This window comes from Perca fluviatilis, chromosome 7 (assembly GCF_010015445.1).
Source record: "Perca fluviatilis chromosome 7, GENO_Pfluv_1.0, whole genome shotgun sequence".
Classification (NCBI taxonomy): domain Eukaryota; kingdom Metazoa; phylum Chordata; class Actinopteri; order Perciformes; family Percidae; genus Perca; species Perca fluviatilis.
The window spans coordinates 31,303,727-31,327,382 of record NC_053118.1 but is presented as its reverse complement, the minus strand read 5'-3'; the positions used below and the strand labels follow the sequence as shown (position 1 = coordinate 31,327,382).

Here is a 23,656-nt window from a genome sequence, read left to right as displayed (position 1 = left end):
ATCAAACTCCTTATCGAAATTTTTGCAAGTAAGCAAATAAGAGTGTGTATTATTCCCATAACACGTACAGTACATGCCACCTTGTGGGATTTAGTCTGACCAGAGGCTCTAGGCAAAGGTCCTCTTTTTCTTTCTCTGTCCTATTTCCCATCACCTCTACCTTCTGGTATCGAGACCCCAAAAACAAACATAGATGCACAGATTTGGAAGATACAGTAACACTACTTTGAAATGACACCAACATACCTATTTTATGTGCATGCACACATGCATAATCTCTGTATCTTCAGAAAATCCACACATCAAATTTATTTATTGTGGCACGGTTTGGCAGAAATGTAGAAATGTATTCTGCACAGATGTCACAGAGCTGTGCCTCGCATAGTGATAGCATCTCTCCTTTTTATTTCGACAAAGTTCCTCCGTGAGAGTTCAGACAGGCAAGCACTCACCAGTTGCATCATGGAAAGGGCCTTTTAAATCAACGAGGGAAGGAAGGTACAAAATTACACCTCATGAAATAAACATGTGCGAAGACATTGTCACTGTTCTCTTACACCTTTAGTGCTGTATTGTTGCATCCTCTCTCCTGTCTCCGGTGAGAGTCGGCGGGCAAGGCTCCACAATGTTTTATGTTGCCTGCGAGGCGCGGCGCGAGATAATCATTGCTAATTTATCATTCTGACATGCTAACAGGGAGGCGATAAACAAAACAAAGGGATAATAGTGTCTACCTCACAGACATGTTTTTTTTTTTTCACTGTGGTTATCATCTGCTCTGTATAGGGACTCTAACGCCAGGAGTAAAAAGTAAATAAGCATTTTTATATCCCTTGTTCCCTTTGATTGTAATGCTGGTAAAAAAAAACAAAAAACAGAATACGATCAAAGTAAAGCAGGTTCATTTTATATACTGCTTATTTTGTGTTCCTTTTTGATCATCTGCACAGCCTCCCGCCCCGTGGAAAACAAGCTGTGCAAGGGTCCGATCCCCAACAGGTCCCAGCTGTGCCAAATCCCCTGTCCCATCGACTGTGAGGTGTCGCCGTGGGGCGCCTGGGGCCCCTGCACCTTCGAAAACTGTGATGACCAGGCTGGAAAGAAAGGTACGAAGACATGGTCCCCAAAGATGACGTCATGGTTATAACAATTTATTTTAAACCTAACTAACTCGGGCCAGTTCAAATATTTGATGTTTTTTTTTTTTATGTTGCCATTGCCTCATCCATCTGGCATTGAGATACATACTGACAGTTTCACTCTGTGGTAAACAATGACCTCTTCTTTTCATTTCATTTCATTTTCTGTTTTAATATTCTCTAGTCTAGCTCAGCTAAAAACACAAAACCATTGAATCCGTCAGCGTGTTAGCGTGTCGTTAACCGGTAGGCTATCGACAACATTACCATCAATTCACTCAACTGACTTTAGCAGTTACGATAACAGACACTTGACTGTTCTGCTGTTATTACAGCCATGTGAGCTAACTGCTGACACTGGTCATGGCTGGGCATCGCTGCAGTTCACGGTGCAGAATGAAATACATTGTGTTTCATGTATGAAACTGCAAACCAAATTCATTTACTGGCAGTTCCAGATCCTTCCTGCCCACTTGGTTGTAAAACATTTGTTGCTCTGTTTTTACAATGTAGTAAATGCTGATTATGCTCTTTATATCAGTTTTTTTAAGAGAACTGTGTAAACGTTATTGTTGAGTCTGAAAGCATTCATAGAGCTGCAATCTTCGTTATTATTTTTACTACTTATCCACCAACTTTAACCCTACCGTATAGCTTTCAGAGAATAACACTGAATAATGAATGATTGAATGTCTCTAGTAATAGCAGGTCATCTTGTTAAAAATACACAGGAAACATACACTTGCTTTGGGTGGTGTTGTAGCCACATTATTAATATATTTTAAGTATGAAATGTACCTTTTTTTAATCTGTATTTAGCATGTTGTTCAGTCTGTGGATTCATAGTTTAGGAATGTTCATGCAAACTTACACATAAATTGAATGTGATATATGTGAAAGGGCATTAAGTGATCCATGCTGTGTTCACTGAAGCTTGTAAACAATATCACAGGCTGACTTCTGCATGACTTAAATACAGAACAGTTTGTGGATGACTGTGTTTATACTCTGTGCTGCGCTGCAGGTTTCAAACTGAGAAAACGACAGGTAACCAACGAGCCAACCGGAGGGCCTGGAAACTGCCCGCACCTGGTGGAGGCGGTGCCGTGCGACGAGCCCACTTGTTACAACTGGCAACTGGTCGACCTGGATCAGTGTGTTCCTGACGATGAGAAGCCGTGTGGCCCCGGCACTCAGCTCGTACAGGTCCAGTGTGTCAACAGCAACGGTGAGAAGAGGGGAGAATTCAGTCTCTTTGTTCAAGTAGAGTACAAGCTTTTACTGAATGAATCTGATGTTTCATTTGTTAAAGGCCCCATGGCATGAAAATTTCACTTTATGAGGTTTTTTAACATTAATATGAGTTCCCCCAGCCTGCCTATGGTCCCCCAGTGGCTAGAAATGGTGATAGGTGTAAACTGAGCCCTGGGTATCCTGCTCTGCCTTTGAGAAAATGAAAGCTCAGATGGGCCGATCTGGAATCTTCTAGCAAGGTTACCTCCCCTTTCTCTGCTTTGCCACCAATTTGGCCCACCCATGAGAGAGAGACATCATGGCTTTCAAACGAGCAAAGTGGCAGTTGGTCAATGCCACCCCCCCCCTCCACCCCCCCCCCCCTCTCTCCTCCTCAATAGCTACAGACACAGAAATGGCACATCCTAAGGAAAGCTCATTGTGAGACTGGCTCTAGTGGCTGTAATTCTGCACCAAGGCTGAATTTCGGGAAAGAGACTTCAGATACAGTATTAGGGGACCACTAAGGTCTATATAAAAGAGACTTCAGATACAGTATTAGGGGACCACTAAGGTCTATATAAAAGAGACTTCAGATACAGTATTAGGGGACCACTAAGGTCTATATAAAAGCATCCAAAGAGCACCATGTCATGGGACCTGTAAAATTAAGCATAATGTTCCTGTAGAGACAGTATTTGTTGATTGACACTATTGGGCAAATTCCTACTCGCTGCTTGCTCATCCTTAGAGTGCGTTTAGCTTTTGACCCACCTCCATTTGCAATAAGAAGTGCAGGACTGACCTTGTGTGAAAAACTATATATTTTTCATGATCACCTCTCCACTGACCCTCCAACTCTCGCTTTACATGATGATTTTTATGACTTGACTCCATTCATCAACTTTGTGAGGAGTTCTCTCCAGACTCTTCTCCATCCAGTTCTCCTCCCCTCTCTCCTCCCCTCTCTCCCCCTGTTAAACCTCTCCTACTTTAACGCCTGCCTGATTCAGCATTGCCACCTCTCTCCCGCTGTCTCTCTCATTACAGTCTTCCTCTCTGCATGCACAATTAAACCTTACTCTCACTAAATCAAATCAATCCTCCGTGGCCATGGGTCTTGGAGTATCTTGTGCCCTTTGCTGCTACTGATTTTTACTGCTACTCTTTATGACTGTAAATCTTTAATAAAAGGGGCGGCGATGCAGAGATGCTTTCCGGGCTTCCCTTTTGCCCTCAGGTTGTGAACAAATGTACAACAAAATAAGGTACAACCCATTATTGATTTTTATTTTTCTGGCAAGGTGTAGATTGCATTTTTGTATTTATTCAGCATGTAAAGTTAGAACGTGCTACAGCTCTAGTAATCACATTCAGTCCCAAATGTACTCAGTAAATCCTTATTTTATGATCCTTCGCGGTGACTTTGTTCATGTTTTCCCCACTGGAGAATTTGATTTGTCCTTCTAATGTCTCCCACAAATCACAGTTCCTGCATCAACTGCAGGTATTCGGTGAAGTTGGTCCAGTGGTTACTCCACCTGTACTGCAGCACTAACAGAGATGCTGCACTGTTCTTTTCCCCCTGACTTCGGTTGATTGATCTCCCCCACCTTCACTCCCTCATCTGATGAAAATTGATTTGTTCTGTTTGGATTTTCAGTACGCTTTTCGCCTCAGAGAGTTTTCAGTGCCATGTCAGCTGTATATATATATTTTTTTTTTTCTGAGTGTGTCCCAGTCATAAAAAAGAAGAAAAGGCCACACAGCCGGGCTCCAGACAACAGGCGAAGGTCGATACAAATGTTATTGAAACTGGCTATTGATATTCCCCATGCTGACTGCCTGCCCACTTAGGCAGCGAGCTGTTTCTTCTCTGCACACTAAGCATGGAGGTCTTCCTCCCATTCCTCTCATAGTGGGTGTTCTGCTCATTCATGTTTTCTCTGTGTGAGCCTGAAAACTGCTGGGATCCCTTGTCACTTCTTATTTTCATGCTTTCCGAGTTCAGTCATGATTGGTTCACTGCATATCTGTCAAAGTGATATCTTAATGCAAAGGTCAGGCCCGCTCTGACTTTTGAAGCTCAAGCGATTCTCCTCTGCTTGAAATTTCAACTCAACCACCGAAAGATTTACATTTTCCTGGGTGTATGCATCGGTAGGAGAAAATATTCTATGCTTGTTTCATGGCAGCACATAAAGCAACAAAGAGGAGTATGTGGGTTAATATAATCCACTTACGCCTGATGCTAGGAGCTCATTAATAAAACATTGACAATAGTGTAAAAATGTGGGAATCCCATGTGAGTTTGCTCTTTCCATGTTCTGTCGCACTTCAGTATGGAGATGTCTTGGGTCGAGAGTGCATCATTATGAATATATAATATACAGATCATCCATAAAAAGGGTCATAATCAACTGTCATGTCAATAAGGAAATATAAATGAAATGTTTTGAATTATTTCTGTGGTGACGAACAGCGTTTGTACATTCAGGATTTATCAGAAATGCTAACAGAAGTGGTTAGAGTGCTTTTGGCTATTTGTGGTGCTTAGTTTAGATTGCTGATGCTTTACAGGTTCATTGACGCAGTTTGTGATTAAATATTATATGCAAATAAGGTTTTACCCAGTTAAGTTTGGATTTAAAGATGCACTAGGCAACTTAACAGCCTGGAGATTTCAATAGACAGCAAGAAATATCTGTCTGGGTTTATAACTTACTAAACTATGTTAATGTTACCTATAAATCTTTGAATGAGATGTCGGTAAACTCCACAGTCAGTGGTCATGTTTGTAAACCTGGCCTAATTCAAGATTACTTTATATATATATGATAGTCACATCACTGGTACAATAAATCTATCCTTTTTCTGCACAGAATACAGTCTTGCTGCTGTTTAGGAAACAGTTTGTGTTTTGCTTTTGCCATATGTTTCAAATCTTCACTTCATGTCGGCAGATTTCCTTCTAGTTTCTAAACTAGCTACATGAGTCTGTCTAAGAATGCCAAGTTGATACTTGATGCCAGTTTAGAGAATAGACTTCCCAAGTTGTCTAAGGGACAGACGTCTTTAGAAAACAAGCACGTCTCTACAATCCAAAATGGGCTGTGCGCTTGACATTGCGCCATCAATTAAGACACACAGCTGTTCATTTTCCCAGCTGCTCCAACCGTCTCTGTACTGAAGTGTAGTGTGAGGGTGATAATCTAATTCTTGCAATAAATCTCTGAGCCCTTAAGTTTATTATAAATGCCCAAGTTAACACCCAGGCTATCCCATTTTGGCTTTGGATTTAATTCAGTCACAAATGTACAAAAGAGGGCAAAAAACATGCACGCACACAGTTTGTGGAAGACCCCAGAATTTAATTTGGGTAAATAAACCAATATAATAATAAGAAAAACTAGCTCTTTACGTTAATGTGACAGCAGTTTGGTTACACAGACAAAGGTAATAAACGGAAAATTACGTTGTTACAGAGGTGACACTTATGAGGGTATCTTGGTACTATTAGGGTTTAATTTTTTAATAAAAGAGTAATACACAGTTAACTTTTTATACCTTGTGGGGTGATATAATGGACTGATGTCAGTGCAGTACCTTTATCAAGACAATTCCCTGATGTGATCATTAATTGACAGAAAAACAAATGCCCCTTCCCTCATTCCTTCATTCTATTTTTTATGTACTACTATCAACTTTCTTCTGAAAATACTGTGATTTAATAGAAACACAGATGGTTGTTTATGAGTTACAACGGTTATCCATAATCACATATGGAATTTTAGAAAGTAACAACCATTAATCAAATGCACAAACAAAACCACCTGTCTTGGCTTTCAACATTAAAACTTGTACATTACAGAGTCACTACCTGAAAACACAGATTGTAGTTTCTTAGTAACACAGTTTACCTTGAAACACATCTGGAATTTCCAAATAAATAACCAATAAACCAAGTTTAGAAATGTCAAACCACCTGTTTTGACTTTTTAACAGAAGCCTTTGGGCCCAGAAACACAGATGTTAGTTTCTATGTGATAACCCTTAATAGTGGCTGCCTCAGTTTCAGCATTTCATTTTTATAATTACTGGTGTTGTTTTCCTGAAACCCCATTAGTATTACAGGTCCCATATTGTTAAAAGTGAGGTTTGTTGTTTTTATTATAAAGCAGGTTGTGGTGCTATTTGTGAAAGTATCAAAATGCTCAATCCACAGAGAAATGCACCCAGCCAGTATTCAGAAACTGTGCATTTAAGCGAGCCGCCAGGACTTTTGTACGGTTGTGATGTCACAACTGTACTCTATATAGGTAGAAAGTGGCGCTACACTGTGCAGAGGAGCAGATGTGGAAGACAAGGAAATAATGAGCAATCAGAGTCGACTGGGCTTTTTCAGGGAGGTGGACTTAAAGAGACGGGCGCTAAAACGGAGGGACAGAGGGTGAATACAGATATATTCAGACAGATAGTAATAGAAAGAATGGTCTGCTTTTTGAACATTAAAGCATGTAAATATGTTCTTGTAGAAACCACAAATACATAGGAAACAGAAAATGAGAATTACTTTACTATAATTAACATAATACCGTAATCGCTTCATTACATTATATATTTCTAAAGATCATACATCAGTATTACCCCCAATATTACTCTGATATATCCTTATTATTGTGAGCAGATTAAAGTATTGTTACCCCATCATGTTTATCCCATTGTAACCTTCTTACAAAAGTCAAACCCCACTCTTATGTAACACCCCATTGTTACTTTGCTATTAGCACGTTATAAAATCTAAACTGACAAGATAGATGTATTTTACTTTAAAATGCAGCTTCACTCTGTCCTACTTTCCTTCCTCCCAAATGTATTACTTACCATCATTATTTTCTCCAGGAGAGGAGGTGGACAGGAATCTCTGCATGTCTTACCCAGCTCCAGAGCCTGTGCCGTGTGAAGTGCCTTGCTCAAGGGACTGCGTGCTCAGTGATTGGACAGCCTGGTCTACTTGCTCTCAGACCTGCTCCAGTAAGACCATCGAGGGGAAGCAGATGAGGACCCGCTCCATTCTGGCCTACAACGCCGGGGAAGGTGAGTCTCACCTGCAGACTTTAGTCTTCTGCACCGTTGTGTATGGAAATGTATGCAGATGAGGCCTGGATATTGGCGTAGTCATGGCCTTTCAAGTCGTCCTTTGCTGTCACTCACTGAATGTCTGCATTTCACACGTGTCTGGATGTGCATTTGTCCTTATCTCAAACAGTCTGCTTATCGGTCTTGGTGATTATTTCTTTTGGTCTGTCTTCTCGCCTGACACTTACTTTTTTAAATCTATTTCCAAGATCATTTCTTTGCATATGCGTGTGCTCTCTGGTTTAAATCTCCTTGTGCGTCTTTCTGTCTTCTTTTTGTCATGTCTCCAAACATTTTCCTGCGTCTTATCTGGGTGTGTGTGTGTGTGTGTGTGTGTGTGTGTGTGTGTGTGTGTTTTTCCTCACAGTCACTTCGATGGTTGTGGCGTGGATCACAGTGATGGAGGGTAACAGTTGTTAATTAGAGTTTGCTGGTAGCTGTTTTAAACCTCTAGCTGTGTGTCTACACGTAGCAAAATATAAATTGTTAGCTTGTTTTCAGTTTTTCAAACGGCATTATCATAACAGCTTTAGGGTGACTTATTACTGATTAAGACTTTATTCAGCCAGTTGTAATACAGTCAGGGCTTGCTGGCCATGTGTGAAATGGCCTGAATGTGTTAGCTGTTTTTCTGTTGTTCTGCAGTAGTATTGCTTCATGTACTGCATGCCTCGCCTGTCCTATTGACATATTTTCTATCTGTATTTATCAAAGGTCTTTCACAGGTGCCAAAGTTTCCGGAACTTTTTGGTAAATCTTTGATGTTAGACTAGAAATATAGTAGCTGTAGTTGTAGTAGCTTCAGAGTGGTTGAGAAATACAAAGGTAAGTATATTAAACTGTATCCTGCTGGTTGTTCAGACACATTTTAATGACATAATCACACACATACTCAAGAACAAAACCTGAAAGAAGCTTTGTCTCTCCACCACAGGTTGCCCCTGCAGAGTAGATTATCTGATTAGATTTTGCAGCTCCTGTGTTGCATATTAATGAAGAACAAACAGTGTTGAAACTTCAGGAACTACTCAAAGGTTTAAGGACACAGGGTTTATATTAATAAATATGTTGGCATAGAGTTATGTGCTTATTAATAGATCAATATGCCTAATTAATGACCTATTTAGCATAACTGCCTACATTTAATTCACTGTGATTATTATTGGACTTTATGCAGCCCATGTGCCTCTTAATGTCTCAACATGCATGCTCTGTGAGAATTGCTCAAGCTCTTTTGTGAATGAGCCAGCAAACTGTAATTTATCCTGTAAACATGAATAACTCGCATATGCAGTCTTTGTTTGCTAAATGGTTTATGTTTTCTACAAGCGGCTTCATATTTTCCCCATCGTCCAACACACAGCTTTTCTAGGTCATTGTTCAGCCACAGCTCATGCTCATTTGAGGCCCCATGTCATGCTTGTGTTGGGACGAGCATCGCCATCGTTGTTAGTCAGCTGGCGCAGTCAGCAGAACGGTAGTCATGCTCAGTAACCATCAGGTTGAGATTTGTATGAGTTGGCAGTGTGTGATTCAGACCCAACTGTACACCTCGGCTCATTATGGAGCTGGCTCTCTGTCAACTCCGGCTGCGAAATACAGGTTCGGAGGACTCACAGTCCTGCAATGCCTCTCAATCTTTGCTGAAGTCCCTAAGTGTCTGCAGTTACTCTAAACCGGAGAGGACTCCATCGACCCAAAAACTGACTGACTGACTGACTGCCGACTCACTCAAGAGAAATGGGAGGGAGACAGGCACAAAAAGAGGAAAAGGGAAAAACAATAGATGGAATTTGTACACTCCAAAGTAGTGCACAGAAAATCTGACCTGTGACTTGCAGTTATTAATAATAGTCACCAGAAAAGAGAGCTCCATCATACAGTATGTAAACACATATATGTATGTAATTTAATTGAGTTTTGTTTTACCCATATGTACAATAAACTAAGATAAAAATGAAATTCATTGTACTTCTCTGTAACTCTTTTTTTTTTTTTTTTCTGGGAATTGTGGCAGTTAATTACTGATTGCAGGTTTCCCTTTGAAATCCAACTCAGTGTAACCACAATGTTAAATAAACAGTTTGGAAGCCTGACTGCCTCACAAAATTAATGGCATAAACATTTTTTAATGATAAAATGTAGCACCCTTTAAACAAGTACTTATATTGGTCGAAAGTGCAATACATATGTGCATTTCTAGGTACCTACACACAGGTTGTATTTATAGTTGGTAACATAAGATTTATATATATATGTATATATATATATATATATATATATATATATATAGGAAATTCAGAAAAAACAAAACAACTTTTGTTGGGAAGGTTATCCTTATTCAGACTTAAATTAATTTGACAGCAGTATCTTCAGATTATTGAAATCACCCATTCAGCTCACCTCTTCAAAGTTTCCATGGTTTTCTTGAGTTGAGGTTTCTGGGAATTGGGGTTTCCAATACGTGTTACGCCTAACTTCAAAACAAGCACTTACAGTACCCCAAAGACATTAGGCAATAGAATAAGAGGATTGATAGCACTATGAATAAAATATCGCAATGCAACATACACAAAAACAGGGATGAAGCAGTCGTAACTCTGTCTGACACCCCCACCGCTAGCCTAGCTTAGCCCAGATCCTGGATGTAACCAGCTCCATTTAGCCTACTGCTCCCAATAAGTGACAAAATAACATGTTCCTATTTACATGCTGTGATTTGTAGAGTCACAGCATGTACAAATAACAAGGTCACATGAGACACAGCCATCTTCTAACCGTATACAAACTGGGAACTATATTCTCAGGAAACGAAGCACTCCTACTTCTGCTACTTAGGCGGAGTGATATTACTCCAACTCTGAGCGAACTCCAGGCAAACTCTCTGCTCCTCACCACGGGGCTTCTCAGGTGCTGCGAGCAAATCACTCCACCCAAGTAGCCTTCTGAGAATATAGTTCCCAGTATGTATACGGTTAGAAGATAGCTGTGTCTCATATGACCTTGTTATTTGTACACGCTGTGACTATACAAATCACAGCATGTAAATAGGAACACGTTGTAGGCTAGATGGAGCCGGTTACCTCCAGGATCTGTGCTAAGCTAAGCTAGCGGTAGGGGGCGTCAGACAGAGTTACGACACGCACGGAGATGAGAAGGCTGTGTATGGACTTGTCTAACTCTGGGGGATACGGTGAATAAGCTAAAGTCCCAATAAGTCGGCGTGTTCCTTTAAACACATACAATCCATCAGTATCAGTATATAGTATATCATAATAATATATAATAGTATCAGATCCTTATGGTTGTAAGGCTGTCTCAGAGATGTAAAAGCTGGATGTATTCTGTTTATCAAAGATAAAGATATTTAATATGTGTGTGACCGGGTTGGAAACTATATGGCTAGTTTCCACATGGTTGAATACAAGCCTGATGTACAATTGCAAACAATTTGACATATAAGGTGTAAAGGCTGTTGGAAGCATTTGTTAAACAATAGAACACCAGGAAACTCTGATTATAAAGAGGTTTAGTGTGTGTGAGTGTAGGTTTCATTTAGTGGGTCTCACAGATTCAGGGGTAAATCTGTTAACAACAATTGTCAGGTGTGCTGGATTTAATAGAGCTCCCTCCTGGAGCGTGCATCACGTAGGGAAAATATGCTCCAAGTCTAAATAGCAGATACCCGTGACTCATAATATGTCTCAAGTGTGCTTACCACTGTCCCCCATTTTGGTATCATACATTGTATAATATATAAGCCTTGTTTTGTTCTCTACCAACTCCTGAGGGACATATCTGGCTCTTTAGCTGCTAAATGCTCCCTTATGTTTAACAGCTAATTGCTACCTATGTCTGTCTGCTGTTTGGTGCTGGACAGGTGGTGTACAGTGGGTTTCTCAGAGCTTTTTTTTTTGTTGTTGCTGAAAACAGCTAGATAAGAATGGTGAGAGTGTCCAGAAGTTGTGGACGATAAAACCAAAACCAAATGAGGTAAAAGAGGCTAAAAGGATCTGTAGAGTTGAGGGGAACTGGGTCTGGTGATACGTCTTTGGTTTGATAGTACGAGCTTCTCCTTCAGATTACATGTCGTCCTTCAAACCATTTAAAAAAAAAAAAAAAAAAGAGTTGTGCAGCTTTAAGTCCATCTTCACTGTGTTTTGATATTTCTCAGGTGGAGCCCTTTGCCCAAACAGCAGTGCCCTCCAGGAGGTACGGAACTGTAACGAACACGCCTGTACAGTTTACCACTGGCAGACGGGGCCTTGGGGCCCTTGTACCGAAGACCCCTCTGCCTCGACCCTAAACACCTCCAGCGGTGACGGCCAGGGTCCCTGCTCCATGGGAATGCAAACTCGTAAGGTCATCTGTGTCCGGGTCAACGTGGGACAGGTGCCACCCAAGAAGTAAGATTTCTTTCTTATTTTTCTGCTTCTTTCGAACTTTTTTACGGGTGTCTGTTCTTTTTTTTCTTCCAATGACACACTGCTGCAGCAGTCTTATTTAGACTTTCTGGTTATTTCTTGCTTCGCTGGTCTGTATGTGTTTATAACTGTGAAATCAGCTCCCGGAGAATTGTGTTGAAATGAAAATTGCTTACTCTAAAATCCACTGGCTTTGAGCAGTAGTTCTCAATCATGTGCCATCAAGTTTCAAGAGCAGTCCAGGCGCGTTTTCATTTCAAACAAAGCTCCACAACAGTCGATTTCACTGATTTGGCCACCTTTATCAAAAAAGAAGAAAGTAATCTGTTAAATCGAGAGCTGCCGTTCGGAGAATAGAGGACAGGGAGAGCTTTCGGTTGTCTTTTGATGTGTGTAAAATCATTTGTTAAAGAACCTTCTTTTGGGTTGTTGCTCAATGAACACAGAAAAAGGGTTTGAATCATTCTTCAAGCAAAAATGTAAAAAGCCTTTCTTACATCGCGAGGTCAAACAGTGATCTGTGAGCGTCTGTTAGCGAATAGACAAGCCATTGAGTCATTTTTGTTTGTGGATTTGAAAGCACATCAGTGGTAAACTGCCCATGGTAAGATCGAATGGTACATGAAGATAGGGTGTGTGCGTGTGATACTGAAAGCAAGTGAGATCAAACAAAAGAAGATTCAGGATGTTAGAGATGGGTGAGAGAAGCAGCAGTGTTGGGAAGGAAAGGGACAGCAGGAGAGTAAAGTGAGTCAGAGAAGAACAAAAAGACGCTGACAGAGCTGGTTCGGTAAGCAGAGCAAACTCGACGTGAATGTAACTCCCAATTCATATCTCCCCTTCGCAGGCGACCACAGATAAATAAATAATCTCTCCGTCCCTGAAAGCCTAATTAACCCTGCCGTTTTAGGCGCTGGTAATTTCTCATTGATGATAATGACAGTAATTAAATGGGATTGATACTTTAAGGCAATTTAATCATGAGGCGGATGAGAGACGAGATGTTTGTGGTTAGCTCTGAAGACCACACTGCATGAGGCGGATTCAAAATATACAGCACTGTCGAGTTAGCGTCTGCCAGGCAGTTCGGCTCGAGCCTGGTGTCAGTTACGCTCGACTGATTCACTCGACAACAGAAGATAAAGGAGGAGATGTGGCTGTGTCCAAATGTGTGGAAAAGATAACCAAAGAAGATGGATTCAGTCCTTGTGAAAAGTAAAAAAGAAAAGAAAAGAAAAAAGGCCTTTTAATGTACAGTATGTTTAGTTTCTCACTCTAATTGAAGACCAGTGGATTCTGCCTTCTCCTGTCTTACACCTCCCAAGCGTGGTTATCAGTGAGAAAAGGATAGGAACATAAATGATTTAAAGGGTCGGGGTGTGTTGTGTACAAGGCAAATGTAATTCATAGAGAGCACCACATGATAAAATGAAGATTAATGTCCATTTTCAGTGTTGGCTGTTTGAGCAGCTGACCCAGCTGCACTTATCAGGCTGCAGAAAGGAGGTCAAAGTCCACGATGTCTTTTATCGCATGTGTTTCATTTTTAAATCCACACCAGCAAAGCTTCGAGCAGGAGACAAACCCAAGCCCAGCGGGTAATGGCATTGAATAACTGACAAAAAAAAAGAGGTTGCAGTCGATTTGCCTCTATTATGTTTTGTCTTTTGGCTGGTCAATAACTTTATATAATCAAGTAACATTTGTAATAAGGGTAAAAGAACACACTACTGACGAGTGAACAGAAGATGTTTCACCAAAGTGGACTCCCATCAAGCACCTACTCAGGCTCTCAGCAGGTGGTTTTGTTGTTGAGTCGGTTTGAGGTTTGGGGTAATGAAGGTCACACATTTTATTTGGTTTGACATTTTCAACCTGTGTGCCATTTAATGGTGACTTTTCTGACATGCAGTTACCACCGGCCAGCTTTAATGTTTTTTTTATATTGTTGTTGTTGTTTAATTTTTTGCTCGTAATTGATGAATCAATTTAGAATAGCTGAGATCAATGTAGCAACCGAATTCAGAATAGAGTCCATTAGACCAAACAACACAAAGAGTCAGACTATCAGACAGGTTGTAGACAAATCCCCACTTGAAAACTGCAGCATTAAAGGATAGGTTCTTCAGGTTAATCAGGTCTATCTTTAAACAATACTTACATGCCCATATGTACACCTGTACCTGTCTGTAGTTACAGTCGTATTAGTACCAATTTCTCACTCTCTGTTACAGATTGTGGAGACACAAAGAGGGAATATAATACTGTAAACACTGTAACTATGGAAGATGCCTAGAGGCTTCTATTGTTTTCTTACTAGAATACATTTCCTCTCTCTCTCTCTCTCTCTCTCTCTCTCTCTCTTCTGGGCATGTGAGTATTGTGTCAAGATAGACTTTAAAATGTAAACCTTTCCTTTACATTTCTTACCCAACCTGTTCATTCTAAACATGTCAGATTTTGAAGTCCTTTTTGAAGATCCTCTGTTTTTCAGCATTCTCTCTTAACATTACCAGTTAATTAGAATCTATTTGAGTGGATAAGGGGAATGTATGACCACCATAATGATCTGGGGTTCTACTGTGTGGGGTGGCCATTTTGGCGTGTTATTTCAGTGGTTTGAGGAATGGTAGGATTGTTGATGGACTTCAGTTGTAACATTTGGAGATGTAATGCTCTCAGTGTCCACTTCCAGATGTCTCAGTGTCCAGATTCGTGTCACTCTGTACAACAATTTGAGGATTAAGTTTCCATCCTGCATTATGATTTAGAGACTTGTTGAACCTCCTGCATAGTTTTCATTGACAGAATTTGCACTTCTTAAAATTGTATTTAACAAAACAGCTGAATTGTAAGCTGCCATTTTAGCATAAAAAGTATTTGGAAGAAGCCTGCAGCTTCCGTAATAATGTCATTACGATCAAGTCACACCGATGTTAAATATCCTTGGTCCTACAGGTATTTTCCTCCTCAATTGAGATCAGATTTGGCTGAGAATTTATTTTGAAATAACGGGATCTTAATACCCAGAATTTAATGCATTCAATTCCCAATCCACCCTCTTAAAAAAACGATTAAACTTGTGTTCTGTAAATGAGATTCATAATGAGACATTTTGGTCACAGTCTCAGATTTTCTTGTAGTTGAGGAATGTGAATAGAAATAAACCAAACCACAACTAAGTGAAATGGTGCACTGTGGTTTGGACACCAGAAAAAAAGCCTCCGTTTCCTTCAATATGATTGAGTGACAGTTACTTGCTGTCAAACAATCTCTCCACAGACTGAGGTTTCTTTTTACCTTCATGGACCAGCGGTGCTGTCCGTGGTGCTGAAGGTCTTCCCCCATTCTGACTCTGCCTGTATACAACCCTGATACAACCCCAGCTATGACTCAGCATTCGTTTTTGTGTCCCTTTATGTACTCTGACTGTTCAAGACCCTTCAGAGATGTAGTTCAAAGTCTTAAGAGCCACTGTCACCAGCAGGGGTCCAGTAACAGGCTGTAAGCCAGCATCTAGACTTCCATGGTACTGGAACAGAAAGAAGCTCTCTGTGTGTACAACTTTGCTCGTTTATTTTATCTATGAACACATACAAGTTTTGGTTGTTGCCCCGAACTAACACACACACACACACGCACGCACGCACCCCACACACACACACACACACACACACACACACACACACACACACACACACACACACACACACACACACACACACACACACACACAGAGGCCTAAACTAATTTGAACACCTTGTGGGGAAATGACTTTGACTCTTCAACTCACAATGACAAACATTGCCACCAAGATGGGTCTTATTAGGTTGATTGCCAATTAGCCGCATTTATCCGCTTTAAAAGAGGTCTGGCAATCAGCACTTTGATAAGCGAGTTTTCAAAGCAACATGAGACAATTAAAAGAGCTGGAAGAGGCCAAATGATCTGTACTTAACATGCATGAGCATTTTGTCAAAAAAAAGAAATACAAATAAAACCTATTTAATATGTTTGAAAATATAATGACAACATGCAACAAACGCAAACTGCAGCAATTAAGAGGAACAGAAGTCACAAGTTGACACTAACAACAAGGATATGATGGGGTTAAAAATAAACATTATTGGTATCCAGTTTAAAGGTCCCATGGCATGAAAATTTCACTTTATGAGGTTTTTTAACATTAATATGCGTTCCCCCAGCCTGCCTATGGTCCCCCAGTGGCTAGAAATGGTGATAGGTGTAAACCGAGCCCTGGGTATCCTGCTCTGCCTTTGAGAAAATGAAAGCTCAGATGGGCCGATCTGGAATCTTCTCCTTATGAGGTCATAAGGAGCAAGGTTACCTCCCCTTTCTCTGCTTTGCCCGCCCAGAGAATTTGGCCCACCCATGAGAAAGAGACATCATGGCTTTCTAACAAGTAAAGTGGCAGTTGGTCTAGGCCACACCCCCACCCTCCACCTTGCCCCCCCCTCTCCTCCTCAATAGCTACAAACACAGAAATGGCACATCCTAAGGAAAGCTCATCGTGGGACTGGCTCTAGTGGCTGTAATTCTGCACCAAGGCTGAATTTCGGGAAAGAGACTTCAGATACAGTATTAGGGGACCACTAAGGTCTATATAAAAGAGACTTCAGATACAGTATTAGGGGACCACTAAGGTCTATATAAAAGAGACTTCAGATACAGTATTAGGGGACCACTAAGGTCTATATAAAAGAGACTTCAGATACAGTATTAGGGGACCACTAAGGTCTATATAAAAGAGACTTCAGATACAGTATTAGGGGACCACTAAGGTCTATATAAAAGAGACTTCAGATACAGTATTAGGGGACCACTAAGGTCTATATAAAAGAGACTTCAGATACAGTATTAGGGGGCCTAATACTGTAAAACAACGACTGCATCAGTCGTTTTTACCAAGGGAACCAAAAGCCTCAGGTGACGGTCAGCGCCAAAGTCTGAGTAGGGAGAAGTTTGGGACGGACGAATGGTTGAACAGCACTTAGAACTTTAACATTGGAGACCGCTGTTTGTTTCCCACGTTCAACCAACAAGAAGATGATAAAGAAGATGTAAAGATGGTGTGTACCAAACACAAACAAACTACCCTTAATTTCATTAAATTTTATTTGATAGGGACGATGCAATTTAACATAGTTGCAAGACAGAGCCTGAAACTGATGTGCAGCACAGATAGATATAGACTCCCCACCCTGATAAAAAAAAGAATTGAGGCGAAGATTAATGGAGCCTCCAAACATTCAATTAGTTTGCACTCTTCTGTGAGTCAGTCAATCATATAAGACATTTCTTAAGTTTAGTAGTTTGACAGCTGTGATGTATTCAACACGAGCCTCCAGAACAGCTTCAGTGCTCCAGATTCTTCGACTGTGTAACTCTACTGAAGGGATTGTGAGAGTTCCGTCTAACACGTCGCTCAACTGCTGTGAGATCTGGTGAATGTGAAGACTGTGGCGTTTCATACTGAATCAATCATCAAACCCTTTACTGACCCCCTCATGCCCTGTATGGAAGCATCTGGATTTATTATGTTTCTCCACTCATTTATTCACGTGAGTCACCTTGTACTGTTGAGTAAAGGTTATGGTCCTTCTTTCATGAAAGCATTTGTTACTTTTCATCACCCCTGTAGATTTGGCAGACCACAGTGGTGTGTTAAAGAAACAATTGTTTGTTCTTTTAAGCCCTTGATTTGTACTTTTCTTGACCAAATAAAATGCATATAATAAACGATGCAACAGCTCTGGATTCTTGGCCATCTGTTGCTCAGAGGCATTGTCTCCTGGCCTTGCAAACAAAAGTGACTTTATTTTTTTTATTTTTTTCCTGCAATGCATGTCTTCATCTGGCACCAGCTGGCAGGTAGTCTTGATCAGTGCACCCATGGGATCCCAGCAGAACAAACAAACATGGCTGCCTGCACCCTGAATATGCAGATGTGCCCTGTCTCATACATCGATGGATCTGAGCTGTCTTCTTCCCGCAGCCTGAGGCAGTGAACCTCTCGGTGTGCATGTGCGTGTGTCACACACACACACACACACACACATGCGAACCACACACACACACACACACACACACACACAAACACACATAAACACTAACTGTCAAAGCCCAATAGAAACGAGACACACAACAGAGACAAATATGTCAGTGCCTCAGGCTTGGGCTGCTATCATCCAATCGAGAAAGCTGTTGTGGTGTGAGGGAAAAAACAACAATGTCTGCTTATTGATTCTGACAGTCTGTGCTGAATGGTACTAAAATGTGTGTTTGTATAATCACATTGATGCTGTGGAATTCTTAAGAAGAAAAAAAAGGAATCTGAATGAGTCATGGTTGTGATGTTTGACAGTAGCTGTATTAGCCCAGTCAATCATCTCCCTGTGTTTTCTAATGGAGGCTGTGTTTACTCCTTGCTTTTGACTGTGATAGATAGCTGAAAGCCCTCAAAAAGGAGGCCAAAGACACCACTGAAAGGGCCATTGAAGAACTGCAACTGTTTTATGCTAAATTAAACAAATTATGTTCTTGTTTTGTAGTCCGTAATTTTGATAATGAAATTAATTAGGCCTTATCTTTTCCCACCAGACCTTGTTCTGTGTGCGTGTACTGTACACTCTCTTAAAACTACTGACAGTTCTTAGCTTTGAATCTCCTCTCTTCATCCTGCTCAACCATCTGCTCATTTTTCGAAAACAGCGTCTCGCTGAACAGATTACTCAACGCGCTAATAGCAGCAAGCAAAACATGAGCATTAGCCTGACTGCTCGTCTTAATGTTGTGCTTTGGGACAAGCTCCCAGTGCCATGTTGTGTATGTCCTCGCCTCGCTACAAATCATGACATTTAAAGATCATTATGAGATTGTGACACTGACTGGAGCCAGCAAGTCAGTTAAAACCAGACGCCATTACTGGATGACTTCAATCATTTCAGTGTGGTACATTTCCACAGCGATAAACCGACAAGTGAACCGTCAAAAGAGGAAATCTCACGACAGAAAATTGTGCAGTTAGGATAAGATACCCCAAGTGCCTTGTAAATAAACATTTATTTTTTTCTGAAACAAACAACAAAATGTGACAAGCAAAGACAATATTAGAAGCAGAATAACAACAGGAGGGATAAAGAAGGAAAACAGCGGAACGACAAAATGTAAACATAATAGAGCTTTCACACCCCCATGGACAGAGTCTTCCAGCCAAGCATTGTGTTGTTAGTATTCTGGCTGGTATTGTGTTTCGCCAACCTGTTTTTTTCCAAAAACTGTAACATAATTGAATTTTAATTATCTATATTTGGATGATATCCATCATTAGTGGGGCTACAATATAATTAGACTTAGGGGAACAAAAGGGCTGGTTCGCTGTAGAGGGAAATCTGCTATGAGTCAATTTGTTGCCCTATATGTAAAGCACTTAAAACACACAGGTTGGATAAAAAGGGGATTATACAGTAGGAAAGAAAAAAGAGAGTGAGAGCTGCACTAAGCAGGATTTTTACGTTAAAAGAACAGGAAAACACCCAACCCCGTTCACCCTATCCACCCAAATCCAAATTTAGATGTCTGATATGGAGACTTAACTGACCACGGGAAGTTACCACCCACCCAATCATTTCCTTGATCTTATTCTTACCAACTGATCTTATTTAGGCTCTCCTGGGCTTTGTGCCAATCCCAGCATGCAGCTTATACCAGTCTGTAAGCAGGCTAACACATAGACAAACACTTCACATTCCCACTTGGTTTAGAGTTTCCAGTTTAAAGGAAACTGACACATACAGAGAGAAGGACGGACAACATGTACAGCCTAACCCAGACCCTGATCCTAACCTGGCCAGAACAGAGTCCTGAACCAGTGAACAGTTTTTTTCATAGATATGAATTCATAAATATACATGCCGTGTGTATTTAATTGACATTACTTTAGTAATTAGCATAAATAAGTAAAACTTTATTTACATAGTACTTAAAAAACAGGTTTACAAAGTGCACTTTTAAGAATAAGAACCAATTGGGGCAAAGAGGCATTAATGAAATGCTTTTTAATAATGAATCGGTCATGAGATGATTGAACACTTAACCCTCAGAGGTACTGTAGACTGTTTCATAATCTGGAAGAAAAGGCTTGGTCTAGAACTTTGAGCAGTGCACAACCAGGAGCCCTTGTTCCCATGAACTTAGAGGCCACGTGGACCTATATGGGATCAGCAACTCACTGATGAATCAAGTAAATTGCGTAGTAATTAATGGGATTTTAAATTGAATCACAGGAACCAAGTGTAACAAATGCACCATTGTTGTAAAATGGGAATTTAATTAGAATCTCGACCTAATTGTAGATTTGCTACGGCTTCTTGGCTTAAACAAGAATCTAGTGCATTATAGTAGTCAAGATGTGAGGAGACAAAACACACTTTGTGGCTGATTTATTAAAGCTGTTGGAAAGATAACAAGTGGCATAGTTTTGCGGTGTTTCTTAATTGAAAAGAACTTGACTTAATAGTTTGGTTAAGGTGTTTCTCAAAGTTTATCTGTGTATAAAAAATGACCCCTAGGTTTCTATAGCCCAACTTTGATTTAGACACTTGGGACGAAGTAACTAATAACATTTTTTTCTGTGATTTAATCAGAATTTGCTTGATTTATCTCTCACGTGCCATTGTCTAGTGCAGCTTTAATGAAACAGAAGCGCAGCCAGAACCACTGAGTTCTCCAAACGAAACAACAATATACATTGTTTGTAATTGTCTTCCAAAAAGACCTATGTGAGCGTTTTTTTGATCTGACGTCCCTTTCGACGAGACATTGTTTGTCAGTGTTGAAAATGACCATTACAAAAACTGATTCATAGGACTGTTTAATGGTCTGTCTGAGGTTCGGTGAGGTTCAGACACAAAACATACTTGGTTAAGGAAAAGATCGTGCTCCTGGCTGAAAGAAGGAGACTGGATATGAACAGTGGTATTCCACGTCATATGGCACTAAAACAACGTCATGCCACGTCTACTGAGAGATAAGTCATAAGTTGATTCAGTTGACCACAGGAACTCACTTCTCACCAAACATAAGTTGTTTTAGGCATTTGACTCAAAAATCAATGCTGTTGATTTTCTGGTCAGGCCATTCTCCACAGAACATTTGCTCGTGTTTGTGTGTATGCGAGAGGGAACACTGGAAAGGTGAAATCTAAAAGGCAGGCAATCTGCACTTCAGAAATGAGTCTTTTCACCCCTTAAGGTTTAGTTTGGTATTCAGAGCGTGTTCTGTCTGGATCAAAGGCAAAAGTCAAGATGTATTTGTTTTTAACTGTGGTGTTGTATCTAAACAGGAATATTGTTTTATTGCCCTAAGATCTTACACGAGTGGTGAATTATAGCCATTTCTGAGTATCAGAGTGGAGTATAACAAGGTCAAAGGTTTAATCCCCTCTTTGTCAAAGAGCTCTTGGAGTCATATTGTCTAATAGCACTGATTCAGTGCTCTGATCCCTCATGAAGTGGAGAGATGTTTCTATGCCTGAAGTGAATTTTCAAGAAATCAAGAATCAATAAGCAAAAAAAAAATAATAAATATAAATTTAAAGTGAATGAATGAACTTTGCCAGCTGCCAGTTTGTGACAAACCAAAATGAAAAGTTCTGTTTGTTTGGCTGACACTTGACACTAATTGGGTTCATGCACCTGCAGGTTTGATATCGGCCCCCTGCTCATAGCTTTGCTATAATAAATTGCTTTTCCATCTGTACACATTGATTGTGTTTAGATCTTGCAGATTTCTGTGTGGTGTTTATTTTTGTCTTCACGCTGCATTCATTGCCAGGTTTCCCTTGATGAAGAGCTTCATGATCTCTACAGACTGTAGACGCGAGAGAGAGAGAGAGAGAGAGAGAGAGAGAGAGAGAGAGAGAGAGTTAAAATAGGTTTGAATATACATTGAAAAAACCTGGTTAGCACTCCAGTAGAGATTGTTCTGCAGTCTTAGGTTCATGGTTTGGATCTTAACAGCCTTGCCTCCTGTTGAAGTGGCCTCAAGCTACACACATGTTCATTCACTTCTTTTACGGACGTGTGCATCAGCTGAAGGCTAAACATGTAAATGTGTCCTCCCTCTGCTGCATTCGGCAGCTGTTTTTTTCCTGGGGACCATTTACTTGTATGAAGACACCAGAGGATTTGTTCCGCTCAGAGGGATTTAGCTCTGTCTATTGGTATTAAAAATAAATCTCTCCTTGTGTCCCTGTTACATTATTACATTTTCCCTGTGAGGCTCCCTATCACTTCCCTGATAACACCATGCTAACGAGTATGGAACGCCCAGAGGAGAACGCTCATTCTTAGCAACATTAAACCTGACCCAGATGATCAGTGTGTCAGCCATAGGATGAGGAAACAGAGCGGCAACATCCCGCTGCGAGACCGCGGACGCAGTGTTGCAGAGATCAAATTACAAGATGTCTTCCAGCAGGTCTATCTCGGCCTATTTATCTTTGCCCGGTGGTATGCACGGGGGACCTTAATTGTTTAAATAACTGAAGATTAACCATAACCCTTAGTCGAAAAAACCCTGGCTTGACCCTCTTTCTGTGCCATCAAAAGGATTATCACTCACTGATAGCAGAATCCAGATAAAACAAGGGAGTTTCTGCCCTCAAGGCTGGTCTGCTACTCTGATGGTGTGTTACAGTTTCCTCAGCATAAAGAAATAAATGTAAGACATCCTCATGTAGAATTCTTTAACATATCCTGTGATGACTACATTGTTCTGATGGGGGATATGAACAAATCTTCTCTATATCTTTCAAGCACCTCGAGCCAGATGGCATGCATCAGTCGTAAACTGGATGTGATCACGAAGGTTTCATCAGTTGTTATTGCCCTAGATTGTGCCTAGAATAATTACATTCTGTATTAAAGCAATACCCAGATGGTTGGTGTGCCAAACCCTATACAGTCATATTTGTTAAAGCCTTAAAGGGCAAGTATTATATAGCATTTTCAGGATTCTACTTGTTTTTTATGTTTGTACTAGAACAGGTTTACATGCTTTAATGTGATTGGCCAGCGCGATTCCTGGAATCTCCGGTGCCTCCGCTCCGTGTTTCACTAGTTGAAGCTGGAGCTACTGCAACGGAGTATATAGCAGGACTTTGTACTGTGAAAAATCACCAATAAAGGCTTCTAAACCAAAATATTACACAACCGGACATGTCCCAGATGTAAAATGACTGGAATTTGAGGAGAAATTACCAGCATTGGCTGAGATTACAGCTGTGTTGCATTAGCATGTAGCTACTTAATAGTTAGCAGTATGCTAATGTTAGATTGTAGTGGAACGAAGCAGCACTTTCAACTAGGGGTGTCACGATACCAAAAATTCAGTAAAATAAAATAGACAAATAATAATTACGAGCTCAGGGCGCTGATGCTGACGGTAGGCGGCTGTGTGGCCCAGTGCAGCTTCGTCTGGTGGCGCCCTGGGGGCAGTGTCCCCGTTTTAAGGTTACAAAGATAAAAACATTACCTGTTTTGGAGGTATTTACGCTTCTGAGCTGAAAATGTCCCCGGATTTTGTCTCAGAAATCTGGTCACCTTACCATGTAAGCTACTTTAGTTAGCAGTGGACGCTAATAGAATATAGCAGCCATTTCTACAGTCAAAAATAAATAAGCAAATAAAGGCTTTTAAA

General features: G+C 40.6%; 1 protein-coding gene across 8 annotated transcripts in view; it reads left to right on the top strand.

Moving 5' to 3' along the window:
• Window positions 1–23,656, top strand: part of LOC120561969 (thrombospondin type-1 domain-containing protein 7A) — a 156,717-nt gene that overhangs the window by 69,121 nt on the left and 63,940 nt on the right. For 5 of the 8 annotated variants that reach the window (XR_005639672.1, XR_005639671.1, XR_005639670.1 and 2 more), the window contains 6 exons: window positions 951–1,106; window positions 2,164–2,367; window positions 7,275–7,469; window positions 7,879–7,917; window positions 8,226–8,261; window positions 11,686–11,917. Coding sequence is in view for 3 of the 8 variants with exons in the window: in XM_039805328.1 (XP_039661262.1) it covers window positions 951–1,106; window positions 2,164–2,367; window positions 7,275–7,469; window positions 7,879–7,917; window positions 8,226–8,261; window positions 11,686–11,917 (862 nt within the window). In the remaining 5 variants the exon portion in view is untranslated. The remainder of the gene's footprint in view (window positions 1–950; window positions 1,107–2,163; window positions 2,368–7,274; window positions 7,470–7,878; window positions 7,918–8,225; window positions 8,262–11,685; window positions 11,918–23,656) is intronic. The other 3 variants (XR_005639674.1, XR_005639673.1, XM_039805329.1) reach the window with 1 other exon arrangement.